At 36.7% G+C, this 12,541-nt stretch overlaps 1 protein-coding gene across 9 annotated transcripts in view; it reads left to right on the forward strand.

The window, feature by feature from the left end:
• The window catches only part of LOC133427240 (focal adhesion kinase 1-like), a 63,578-nt gene that overhangs the window by 2,155 nt on the left and 48,882 nt on the right, over positions 1 to 12,541 (forward strand). For 6 of the 9 annotated variants that reach the window (XM_061716451.1, XM_061716458.1, XM_061716459.1 and 3 more), the window contains exon 1: positions 11,239 to 11,431. In XM_061716451.1, coding sequence (XP_061572435.1) covers positions 11,359 to 11,431 — 73 coding nt within the window. In that variant the 5' untranslated portion in view covers positions 11,239 to 11,358. Of the gene's footprint in view, positions 1 to 4,958; positions 4,986 to 11,238; positions 11,432 to 12,541 lie in introns of those variants that run through there. The other 3 variants (XM_061716457.1, XM_061716452.1, XM_061716454.1) reach the window with 2 other exon arrangements.

The raw sequence follows: 12,541 nt of genomic DNA on the forward strand, positions 1-12,541 counted from the left end.
AAATTATTGACCCTGACTTTATGTTTGCCAGTATATAAAGAAACGCATTTATTTGTGTGTCTTGAAAATGCAGCTTTTTATACTAATTTCAGTATCAGGCTTGAAAGGTCAGATCTGAATGGCTTAACAGCTATACTTAAACTGCCTGTTAATTCTTTATAAAAGCTGTTTTCAATTGATCACATTTAACTCTGGACCTTTCACAGTGTTTTAGTGTGCATAGGTAATCTTCTTCAGCAAGACCTGCTAAAGGGGTTAAGTATTTGTTGTGGGTCTAATGTGATCTTTTCGTTCTTTACTGTTCGACCCATTTGGATAGTTGCGTCTTGATACCTGTGTTGAAAAGAATTAACAGATGCAGTTTAACAGCAACAGCGCTCAGTATTAAATGTCCGTTTTGTTGTTCAAAGGACAAAAATGTAGGTGTACAACTGTCATCACAAATTAGGTCCTTTTAGGCATACACTGCTGTCCATTAAGTAGATGGCGATTCAATCACAGCAGATATTAACAGCTTAAAGGTTGTTACTGCATCTGAAACATCTGCTCTGTTTATGATTATGTATGAAGACTTTCAACTCCTTCCACCATTTAACATAGTGCCGCATATTTACAATTTATGGAAAAACAATGAGACACTTTTTATCTCTGAGTTTAAATAGTAGTGGCATTGATAGGTCAAGTAAAACATCTAAACTTTTTTTGAGTCTGTAATAACTTTGGTAGTAGTGGCATTAAAACTCTCACCAGTATAACACTTTGATTAATGAGCTTGAGCGTGTCTAAAAATGGCCCTTTCTGCTTCTTTCATCCACAGCTACTATGTTTTATACATACATACTGTACATTTTGCAAACTGATATACATTTTTCTAGTGCTATGAAGTTAAAACTGAAGACTTCCTAATTTACATAACTTTATTTACATTCCCTTCTTGCTCTTTGACACTAATTTCTAAATGAAATGCACAACATTAAAGTTAATGTGGCCAATGTCTGAATAATTTCAATGCTTTTTCTTCTTAAGGTTGAATGAATACATTACTATTATGTGTCTCATGTCTGAAAATGGCTCATAAGGCACTGTTGAATACATTTAAATGTAAAATAATGATTGATACTTTCATAAAGTAATGATGTTGAAACTTGTCAAAGCCACAAATATTTCTTGTTTTGATTTTGAAGCTGAGCACAGATGATCTGCAGGCCTGTGAAATAAAATATTTTTTTTATAGTCTTTTATAAGCAGAAAATAAACACACACACTCTCTTAAACTATTAAGGAGATAAAACAGTGGCTTTAAATATCCGTTAAGTTGTTGTTTTATGTCTTGCTACAGATCGGATTACTTTAATATACAGTATTAAATATCATCATGCCCTGAGCTATATTCTCTGCACTGAAGTAATATATATAATTAAACCTGATGGTTAGTATCATATTCTTTAGACAACAATCACAAACAAAAGACATTGAGAGATACAAGTCTTCAGTTTCAGAGGCTATCCATAAATATATGTAACATTTTAACTTGAAAATAATCGAATAAGAAAATATAAATTAAAAGTATACTTTATTATAAACATAAAAAAAAGATCAGAGAACACCATTAGACTTGTTTCTCTGGATATATGGTTGTCATATTTCGATTAGTAGACTGCCTGTAAAGTCCAACCTGTCCATGCACCATCACCACTTTGTCCTTGTTTGCATCCATAGCTCACTGTTTTGCCTAAGTCTTTCCATGTGGCCAGCACTCTGTGCCTGATATGGAGATTGGAAAACATATATAGTGTGGTTTGCTTGTTAGGTTTTATCACAGTTACAGCAGTATCTCAGCAGAAACGTATCTATAGATCATGCAAGGAGGAAACGTTTTGCTTTTGCTGCTACTCTCAGGTCCTAAACACTTAGAGCTATGCTACACAGTAGTAAACCTCCTTTTCACATTTACACAGCACATTTTTTTTTAAATATATGGCTGTTATTTCTTTCACCCTAAAATCTTGACAGTAAATCATTTGTAGCTATCTTCTCTTGCATTTGCTGTGATTAATACATTAATGACTGGATTTATTTATTGAGAAAAACTTCTAAATGAAATTACAAGACAGATTAATATAGAGGCATATATTTACACTACACATTCATGTTTTGCAAGTAAGGTGTCTTAAACCAAAATAAGTTTTCCTACTTCTGGATGTTTTCAAATGCAAGCTTGTTTGGATGAATGTATTCATTATTATCTCAATATTATCTGAAGTGCTGTTGTACCATCCAAAAGCTTGTTAAAAATGTTTTTCTTCTTCACCCTCAGAAAGTGATCATTCTCTCAAGTCAGAGAAAAAAATTGCAGAGCAGGAAAAAATAAAATAGGATCTCTGAGACCCTGATGTATTTTCTCTTCAAAAATGTGACTCATACATGAATATTTCATAGAATATTTAAGCAAGTATTTGCATGAAACCTTTTTTATTTGAACAAGCAAATCCTAGAATGAACACCATGAACATGAACAAGATTTTGTGCTAATATTTGTGAAGTATCACTTTAATAACCATTAATTATTTCACATGAAAGAGTGCTTTAAAAATCTGGGCTACAAATTGAAATAAACTAGTAGTAACTAGTAACTCTTATGCTTTAGCTCCTGTACACTCTATTCTTTTTTTCAGATTGCTTGCAGGATTTTCTTTAAATTAAGTTCCTGATACAGTAAATGGATAGTGTTTCCCCAACGTGAAAAATGCAGATATGAAAAAGGGTACTGGTATATATGAGACTGCACGCTGTCTGACCTTCCTACCTCTGCAGTAGTTCCACCTCTACAATAAGTTGGGTTTTTTTGTAGTACAACTTTACTTACAGAGAAAGTGACCTCATTAAAGCTGTTATTTAGATTATGATAACTTCTTGGCAAACGCCCTGACATTGCATTGCCCTGGAATTGGTTTGATAGTACTCTAACAAGCTTATTAGTGTAGAGAGGAGCTGTTATTGTTGTCTTCTTGATGAGGATGAAGTTGTGCAATTCCTTGTAGCTTGAAGTCAACAGGCGTAGCCGTAGTGGTTTATAGCCTGAGGCAATAGTTTTGTGTGTGTGTGTGTGTGTGTGCGCGCATTTATTTTATTTATTTTTTTAAATAAACTCTTCAAGTGGGAGTGAGAGAGAGGCTATGAACTAGAGTAGGAGGAAAGAGGCTCTGTAAGCAATCATGCAACTGAAAATATCTATTGTGGTGACTGATGTTTCACAACCACTTCAAGGTTCTAGTTTTGTGACATCATTATAGACTTGAAAGGTTTAAGTCAATTTCTGGTGAAACTAGCATAGTATAACTGCCTAGATATTTGTTTGAAACTAGAAAAACATGTCTATTGGAAAGAAACATATGTATGGTGATGTTATAGTTGCACTTTTATGTAATGTAAAGTCATTTGAATACATATCGAATTTACTGGACCAGATTTGTAAGCAATAGTACCTCAAAATACTATTTATCAATAACAAAGAGTAACATTTCAAAAAATATTTAATCAATTTTGTTTTCTTTTCCTGCGTGTGCCACTAACCCAACCTCAAAATTTCTGTGTCTCAATGTTGTATTTATCATTAGTTAATATTAAAATTAAGGAAAGAGAACAATGTCAGGATTTATGTCTTGTTTGTTAATTGCCACTTTTAGCCAATGTTTGGGATACAACACTGCTAGAAACAAATTGGATTATGTGATTATAGAAAATTATGAGTATGCAAAACACACTAAGCTCCCTGAAAAAGTGGGTAAAGTATTGCGTTGCATAAAGGAACTGACATAGATTTTCACGCAATGTCTATGCAGTGTACATATTGTACATGAAAACAATTCATTCTGATTCTACACTTTTTTTTTCTTTGTATTCTGCTTGTGAACACCTGGGCAAAACATTTTTTTACTAATAAGTTTGAAAAAATAAATTATAGTTCTTTATTTCAAGTGCATTATAAAATGAGCCTGGAACATGACTGCAGATGTCTAAATTTCTTACATAACATTTCCTTTGAACTTTGGTATTCACTGCGTTTGTACAGTACTCGCAGATGTAATGAACTGGGACACAGTTTTTATCCTACATGATTTATGAAACAAAGCCTTGGCATCCTTATTAGCACCACAGCCCTGCTTTCCGGTTGTTGCTTAGTAACAGAGCACGGCATAGTTTCAGCATGTAGGACATTTCATCGTTTTGCAAATTTTGTTGTCATTTTTGCTACAGTGTAACTAAGCATTAGAAAAAGGATTGGGGATATGACTGGTAAGTATAGACTGACCGAGGTCATGAGGTATATTTTAGAGTCAATGTAAAGTTATCGTGCAGGATGACAGAGCAGATATATTCTGCTTTGTCATGATTCTCGCCTTGCTCCACCTGTTTTGGATGCAGCACATCATGACCTCCTGGTGCATTAGAGATGCTGCATGCCTTCAGTAATCAGTGTTTAGTGACACGTACACAGCTGTAAGTGCTTAGTCTCATTAGAAAATTATCTCATGCCAATAAATACATTTCCACTTTGGTTGTATAATTTAATTTTCTGATGGATCAAAAACCTTTTTGATGAGCTTCTTAGTTTCTCTGTTTGGTGATTTTTTATTTTTTTTTAATTTTATGTTTCATTGAACTTGTTTTTTCTCATTTGATTATTATTATTATTATAATAATAATAATAATTATTATTATTATTATTATTATTTATTATTGTTGTTGTTATTATTTTCCTAAGCATAGAGGCTCAGGAAACTGGATTACAGAGTGATGCCAAAAAATAACGGTACTTGTAAAGAAACAGAAAATTATACACAGTTTATCTTATTTCTTTCATGGAAGAAGATAAATCATAGTCAACAAAGTAATTGAATTTTGCTTTACAATTATCAAAGTAAACATTTTTTTTCTTGTCTTTTTGTTTGTTTCAGATATTTCCAGAATATCTTACTACACTGGTAAGTACAACATTTTACAGATTTGTATTGTTTCCACACACATCGACTTGAATAATAACTTAACTTAAATAAATTAAGTTATTGTTTGTTGCCTGGCAACAACCTGGTTGAGGATATTGCACGCAGTATAACAGGCAACACAGGTGAGCTGTCAGTAGATCACAACAATAGGATCTCACAGCCAGCTGTTCAGTGTCTGGGTGCAAAGATGTCCTTCACTGTAACATGTCCGTAATTGCATCCTCTGTTGTCAACAAACACTCCAGTTCCTACCTGTTTGAGTCTTTCTGCTCTTTTTTGGTGCATCTGTCTCTATTGTATAAAAGCTGGGTAGACTGGTATGGGAGTCCAAAATATGCTTCTGTTGACATGTGTGAGGCCCCGTTTACACGGAGCAAAAACTGAGGCGTTTTCATGCGTTTTGGCCGTTGGTTTACACGAAAGCGAAGCTCAAAGTCACCAAAAACGATCATTTCTGAAAACTCCGGCCAAAGTGGAGATTTTCAAAAACGTCGTTTTCACGTTTGCTTCTAAACGGAGGGAAACAGAGATTTAGGCTTCAGAACGTCACATTATGCAACAGAAACGTCACCAGCATCATTTGTGCGACCTGTGTTTACAATTTGTTTGGCCACCGTCAATATTTTCTTGTATTTTTTTTATAGTTTTATATTCTAAAGTCACACTTCAAAGTAACTCCACTTCTCTGTCACTCCAAACGAAAGACTCTCGTTCCGTCTTGGAAGTAACTGGCAGTCAAGGCTGATTTATGGTTCTGCGTTACACCAACGCAGAGCCTACGGCGTAGGGTACGCGGCGACACGCACCGTACGTAGCCTACGCCGTCGATTTAACGCGGAACTCTATTATTCAAGCTTCACACGTGTCATTTGTTGACGTTTTTTTCCAGGATTCCGATTGGCTAGCATGACTTTACGCTTCTCGTTACACTGCCCCCTGCAGGTTTGGATGCTCATAGCACCCTTAACAGCGTTTTTTATGCGGGTTCGTGTAAACGAGGATATTTTTCAAAACGTAGAGGGGGAAATATCCGTTTTTGTAAATACCCGGCTACGTGTAAACGTGACCTCAGTGAAAGACATAGGAATGCACAGTACATTATTCCAGACAGTCTCAAATTTGTCTGCATCATTGCTCCAGGTTGTTTCATTTTGATGTGACAGTTATTTAACTTCTCTTTGATAATTCAAATAGGAAATGGTTTAAACTCACTTGCCCTTTCTTTCTGTTCTCCTCTGCTCAACTTCCCAAGTGTCTCCTCTTTAACCCCTCTGGATCTGCAAATTACATGAGCTTTAAAAAAGCTTAGTCAAATGCTTCCATATGTAAACAACTTTCCCGTTGTCATGGTTATTCATCACAGCAGATGGTAAATCGTCCTTGAATTACATGCAGATAACCTGTAAGCACCACAGCATCCAAACCAGCACAGAAAATTAAAAAAAAGAGATTTAACAGGAAAAAATACAATAAATAAAAAAATATTGTAATCAGAAGCACAACATGAACAGAGTATGACTAGGATGCCACCAATGCAGCACTGAGAATGACATGAAGCCTCTGAATCTCTGTGAACATTAAGTTCACAGAGTATGTATGTATGTATGTATATATGTATATATATGTGTATGTGTATGTGTGTGTGTGTGTGTGTGTGTATATATATATATATATATATATATATATATATTAGGGCTGTGCGATTAATCGATTTTAAATCTAAATCGGATTTTTTAATCAAAATCGATGTTAAAAAAAGGAAATCGGAAAATCGATTTTTTGCAGCTGGCTGCATTACAGACAGAGCTCGTCTAGTTTGGTCAAGAAAATTGTAAATGTTGTCACTTTACTAAACTCAAGGGGGATTTACAGTATCTTTCAGTTGCACTTCATTCCCAATAGGGAAATTTGTTTGCTATTTTTCTTTAAAAAATAAAGATAAAATATTTGAATCAATTTTTTCCATTGTCTTTTGTAGTTTTACCAAAAAAATCGAAATCGAAATCGAAAATCGGGTTTTCAGAGAAAAAAATCGGGATTTTATTTTTTTCCAAAATCGCCCAGCCCTAATATATATGGCTTGACAAGAATTAAATCAGAAAGATCTGACTTCATTCAATTCAAACATGTAGCAGCATTACAATAATTCCTCCCTGTAACTGCATATGGTTTGATGGGTGGAGCTACAGAAAAGATAACATGGAAGTATCCACCTATTACAGTATCACTTGCATTGTCCCACCTACTGCTCTTTTCAAGCACTCTCACTGTATTCCCGGTCAAAGTTATTGCTAATACGCTAGTCAATTAACAATAAGAAGCTGATCCAGATGATGCTGAAAATATACTCCCGATTTCTCTACATGCTGCAATACAAATCAGTTTAAAGAGTTCGCTCTGTACTTGTTAAATCAAAGCACATTCAGTTGACAATATTAGAAGCAAGCCAAATACATAACAAACACTAAGGCTTTGGCTGTAGCCACAAACAGCAGCAGCTGGCTTTGAAAAGCTGTGACCCGAATCGCCACTACTTGCTGCTGCTACTTTCTAGTCCTACCAGTAATGGATTGTGTAACAGAATATGATCACAATTAAAAACAACAACATGTCAACCTTCAGCCAATCAGCAGTAGTGCTCGAATTACCTGATCATGTAAAGTGTCATGATATCATGATTTCATAAATCAAGCCAACTAATAGCAGTGTTTCCCCTACCATTGTATAGGCCTGGCGGGGCCGCTAGGCCAAGGAGACCCCCCGCCAGGCCTAAAAAAAAATGTAATATGCCAAAAATAAGCGGCGTATCCATTCATTCATAAATCAATGATCATTTACGTTTAGGAGCGCCTCTGTGCAGCGCTGTTCTGCAACGGGAGTCAACCTGCTTCGTTGCTTAGTAACGATGCGAGAACCGCTGCTGAGAGCGCGGGAATATTATACATTATGGGATGTATAGAGTTTGATGACTTTTGAATGATTTTTGAATGATTTTTAATGTAAAACTTTGTTATATTGCTGCATGTCACATGTCCAATATGCCGTCCCACGCGCCTCGTCTGTTTAGGGTTTTTTCGGTGGGTACCACCAGGCCTGAAAAAAATTCTAGGGGAAACACTGAATAGTATTGTGGCTTAGCTTTAGATTGTGACTGATGACTTGTGACCAGCTCTGCAATAAGTAGGTACACAGTATTGTAACTTTGCATCAAGGTCTTTACTTCCACTTCTGAGAGAGTTAACTTGGTAAACAACATTTTAAATAACATTTTCTGTGGAACATTGGTCCATTTGGACACTTCATGCTTGATAATCACTAATTTAAGTAGTTTTGTCTGAAGATGAATCACACTTCTCAAAACAGCTATGTCAAACACTGACCTACAATACCAACCTCTTAGAGATGACTTAGTTTTGGTTCTAGAGTAACAGGACATTTGCATTTTAAAAACGTTTCTCTTTTTTTAACATGACGAAGGTGATAAGTTGTGGTGCAAACGTAGTGTTTATAACGGTGGAATCATAGCTAAGATCTTACTGTGCTCTGTCACTTTAAAAGGGATTTGTTTTCAGAGTGCCGTACTTTCAGAGAAGGGGTAGCGTGCTGCAGGAGCAGGTGAAACGTGTTGGGGGAGGAGGAGAGAAAAACGAACTGAGGAAAGAGGGCAGTAGAGACCTGCTAAAAGCAGCAGATGCAGACCGTTGGGAAGGATGTTGGAAAGAAATTTGGACAGAATCGAGTCTTGTGTGATGTCAGGGGGTGGATTTTGTGTGTTTTATGAGAAACCATTTATAAAACATGGATCCTAGAAAAAACCTTGCCAGTGTGTACAATATATGACTGCCTGTCTGTGAAAGTGTTTATGAGGAGTGGTCTTCTGTTGCATAGTGGCGCCTCCGCTTGTCGACTTTCCACTGCATCGTCTCAATTACAATATCTCTCCTTCTTCCTCATCTTGTCTCTTTCCTTACCACACACACACACACACACACACACACACACACACACACACACACACACACACACACACACACACACACACACACACACACACACCACTTCCCCGTAGGTGATCAGAGCAGCCTTTTCACATTGTGGACACAGCAGAGGAGAAACATTTGGCTTGCTCTCACTTTTTGCTGACACCTACACATGCACTCACCCGATTTCACATTTATGTTTCTCTCACACACACAACTATCTACCTCCTTACTAACATGCACACACACTTGTCTACACCTTCGATTAGGCTTATGCACATACTTTCACCCTCTAGAGGCTTTTCGGGGCACTTAACTCAAGGATTTTGCCGGATGAACGCTGTTTGTGTTTTGCTGCAGTGAGTGTGAGCGACTGGAGTGATGTTGTGATTTCGCTTCTCTTCTCCGATGCTACGGAAGAAACCCTTCAAAAAACCAGACTGACTGACACGCAGCATATTGACTTTGAAGTGGATTTGCTGCATTTCACCCACTCCCGTAAACTCATTTTCTCAACGTAGTCCGACCCTTATCTCTTCTGGCTTTGTATCAAGGCTTTTTTGGAGCTGCCTTTTTTGTTCTCCGCCTCTTCATAAATGTATCTGTCACGTCATGTTGCGCTCCTGGATCAGATACCCGCTTTGACCTGGTTACCTCCTGCAGGCTCTGAGGTTTGGAAAAATTTGGAGGATGTGAAGCTTATCTTTTCCTTCAGGTTTCTGAGCTTTCTGTCTGCTTCCAACTTGTTTTATTACCTCTTCTTTGTCTTTACAATTAATATTTTCTTTCATTTTTCATATATTTCTTTTCTTCACATTTTTGACTCCTACTCTCTTTTTCCCCTCCTCTTTCATTTGTTGTGTTTGATCTCTTTTTTTCTTCCTGCATTGGCTACTCTCATCTTCCTCTCCTTCTCTATGCTCCAGTTCTCTGCGCCCCTCTCTGCCCTACATTTTTAGTCCTTTTTTTTTTCCACCGATGCTCATTTTTCTTATCTACTTTCTTGGATTTTCTTTTTTTTTCCCCTTCATCTCCTTTGGACGGCATTGTGGATTTACAAAACAAAACTTGTCTTTTTTGGGGGAATCTTGACTTTGATGTGATTATATGGCTCCTGACTAGTCCAGGGTGTACCCTGCCTCTCTGACAGCTTTGATAGACTCCAGCCCCTCCACAAGCTTGAACAGGAGGATGCAGGTATAGAAGATGCACGGACGTATGGATCCTACTCATGCATCAATTGGTGCCCTGTATCGTGGGAATTTTGTTCAACGTGGAACTACCTAGGATTTTTGCTTGGATGGAAGAGACCGTCTTTGTGTTCTATGTAAAGGATTGATTAATTGAATTATTAAGTCTACGCTGATAACTGGAATTTCATGCTTTGTGGAGATGTTTTAGGTAAGAGTGTGACTTGATATACCTGTCAACTATAGGACTAAAATTTGAGGATCTGATTGGAAAGCAGCTACACTGTTTAAGCTTGCTTCAGCACATAACTTAATTATCTCCATCCTCCAAGACTGATCCCTGAGGTAAACAAGCTTATGAAGAAGAATTTCCTGATGGGAATCTTTACATATTACCTTGTGTCATGGGAAAGGTATTTTGCTGAGTCAAGGGTCATGACATGACATGGATGGATTCTCTTTTCGGACCCTTAAGCACAAGTGACTTAAGAAAGGAAAATGTCTCAGCGAGCTTGAGGACTGAGTTGCAATTTGGGGATATCAATTTGGGATATCCCATTACAATTTGGGGATATCCCATTCGTACAGATGAAGGATTCACCTTCAAATGGGCTTTTCCTTGGAAAGATTCAGCTGTTTGCGCTCCTGTGGAAGGAAGTCCATTATTTCAGTAACACATTTTAATCCTCCCTATCACTTGGAGTTGTACCGTGATAACTGGTCCCTGACGTAACGACGGCTGGTCACTCCTGCACTTTGTGTCTTCAGATTTTACAGCATATTTTGACATTGCCCAGTTTCTCTTATTGGATCCTTTTCTCTATTGGCGTTAGCTACTACAATGGGATACTGGTTTTGATGTCTTTTTTGTTTTTCTATTGTTTTTGTATTTAAAAAAAAAAATAAAAATAAATAATAATGCAATATGTACACCTAATCACCAAAATAAACCCAATTTCCAGTGCAGCAAGTCTCAATTTCCAAACTTTTGGGAGGCATTTTTAGACATCCCTCTAGTTGCTCTTCCTTGGCTCATCTGGATTTGTCGATAAATATATTTTATAGTTTGAACAGTTTGGTTTAGGAAGTGGTCCTTTTCTTTGGCTCTATGCTTTTTTTTGAGCCCAGCAGTTTTGTCTTGGCCCCGTGGCCCAACCTGGAACTGCTCCCCCTACATGAAACATGGAGAACAGCGGCTGTATTCCTCTCTGCTGGAGCAAAGGGGCCTGCATCTATGCCCAGCACCCCTTACCAAGTATGTACTAAAGAATCTCTCATGCAGCACTGTGAATGTTTGATATTTATGAATTGCACATATTACAATTATAGTAATATTAGTCTCAAATATTCTGTGTTTTTAATAGTATGCACTTATTTTCAAATTCAATTCAAAAATACTTTATTAATTCCAGAAGGGAAATTAATTTTTACCATCATTCAAAATACCTTTATGTGCCATGTTCAGATGGATGTAAAAGACTTGCTGCCTTATAATGACAAAAATCACACAGTCGAAAAATAAAATTGTATTTTTGATTACCTTTGATTTTGGAGAACATCATATACTAACACCATCACAAGGTGTATTTCCAATACCCCTAGATTTGCGCAAAACCAAATATCGAAAAAAGAAATCCTGTAATGGAAATGGCACTAATTTGAAAAAACTCCAGAATATAAAAATAACCTTTTTACTCTTCCAGGAGCTGTTTTTTTCAGGTGATGATCAACTTATGTGTAAAAGTTAATGGAAGCACTTTTTAAAATTTTTGCGTCTCTGTCAGTGCTGGATGTGACGTAGCCAGTCAATCTAAAGAAATCAAAATCTAATTTCCATCTGTTTTTGGCCTCATTAATATGTTAACGATGTAGTTGTCCTGTAACACCACTCAATCATTATACCGTACATTACATAAGGGCTTTGCCTCTGAGTGATCATCTGAATGATCATCAGCTGCCTTCATCATCTGGCTATTTTTGCAACAGCGGTAGTGGTAATAGCAATAATTTATCAAAGACTAATGATGTTGTAGTCCATTTTCTTCGTCTTTGAGAATTTCTTTTTCGTTGTTTTGAAGAGAAGTCTCGCAGGACGAGATACAGCGTTACTTATATTTGAAAAACAGTGATCAGTGGAAACATTAACCCCCTGCAGCGCTACCTTTATTGAACTTTCAGATATTCGATTTTCTTTTGTACAAAAGCGTAATGGAAATGCATATAGTGTACTAACAAGCCATCTAAATTCAGAATATGTAGCTTGTAGTACTTTACAATTTAGAGAATACAATAGCTTCCAAAGAGGGAGTGGAGTTTTACATGATCAGCTGTCAATTTACAGACTTAACTTTATTTTGATTGTGCT

Source organism: Cololabis saira, chromosome 3 (assembly GCF_033807715.1).
Source record: "Cololabis saira isolate AMF1-May2022 chromosome 3, fColSai1.1, whole genome shotgun sequence".
Lineage (NCBI taxonomy): Eukaryota > Metazoa > Chordata > Actinopteri > Beloniformes > Belonidae > Cololabis > Cololabis saira.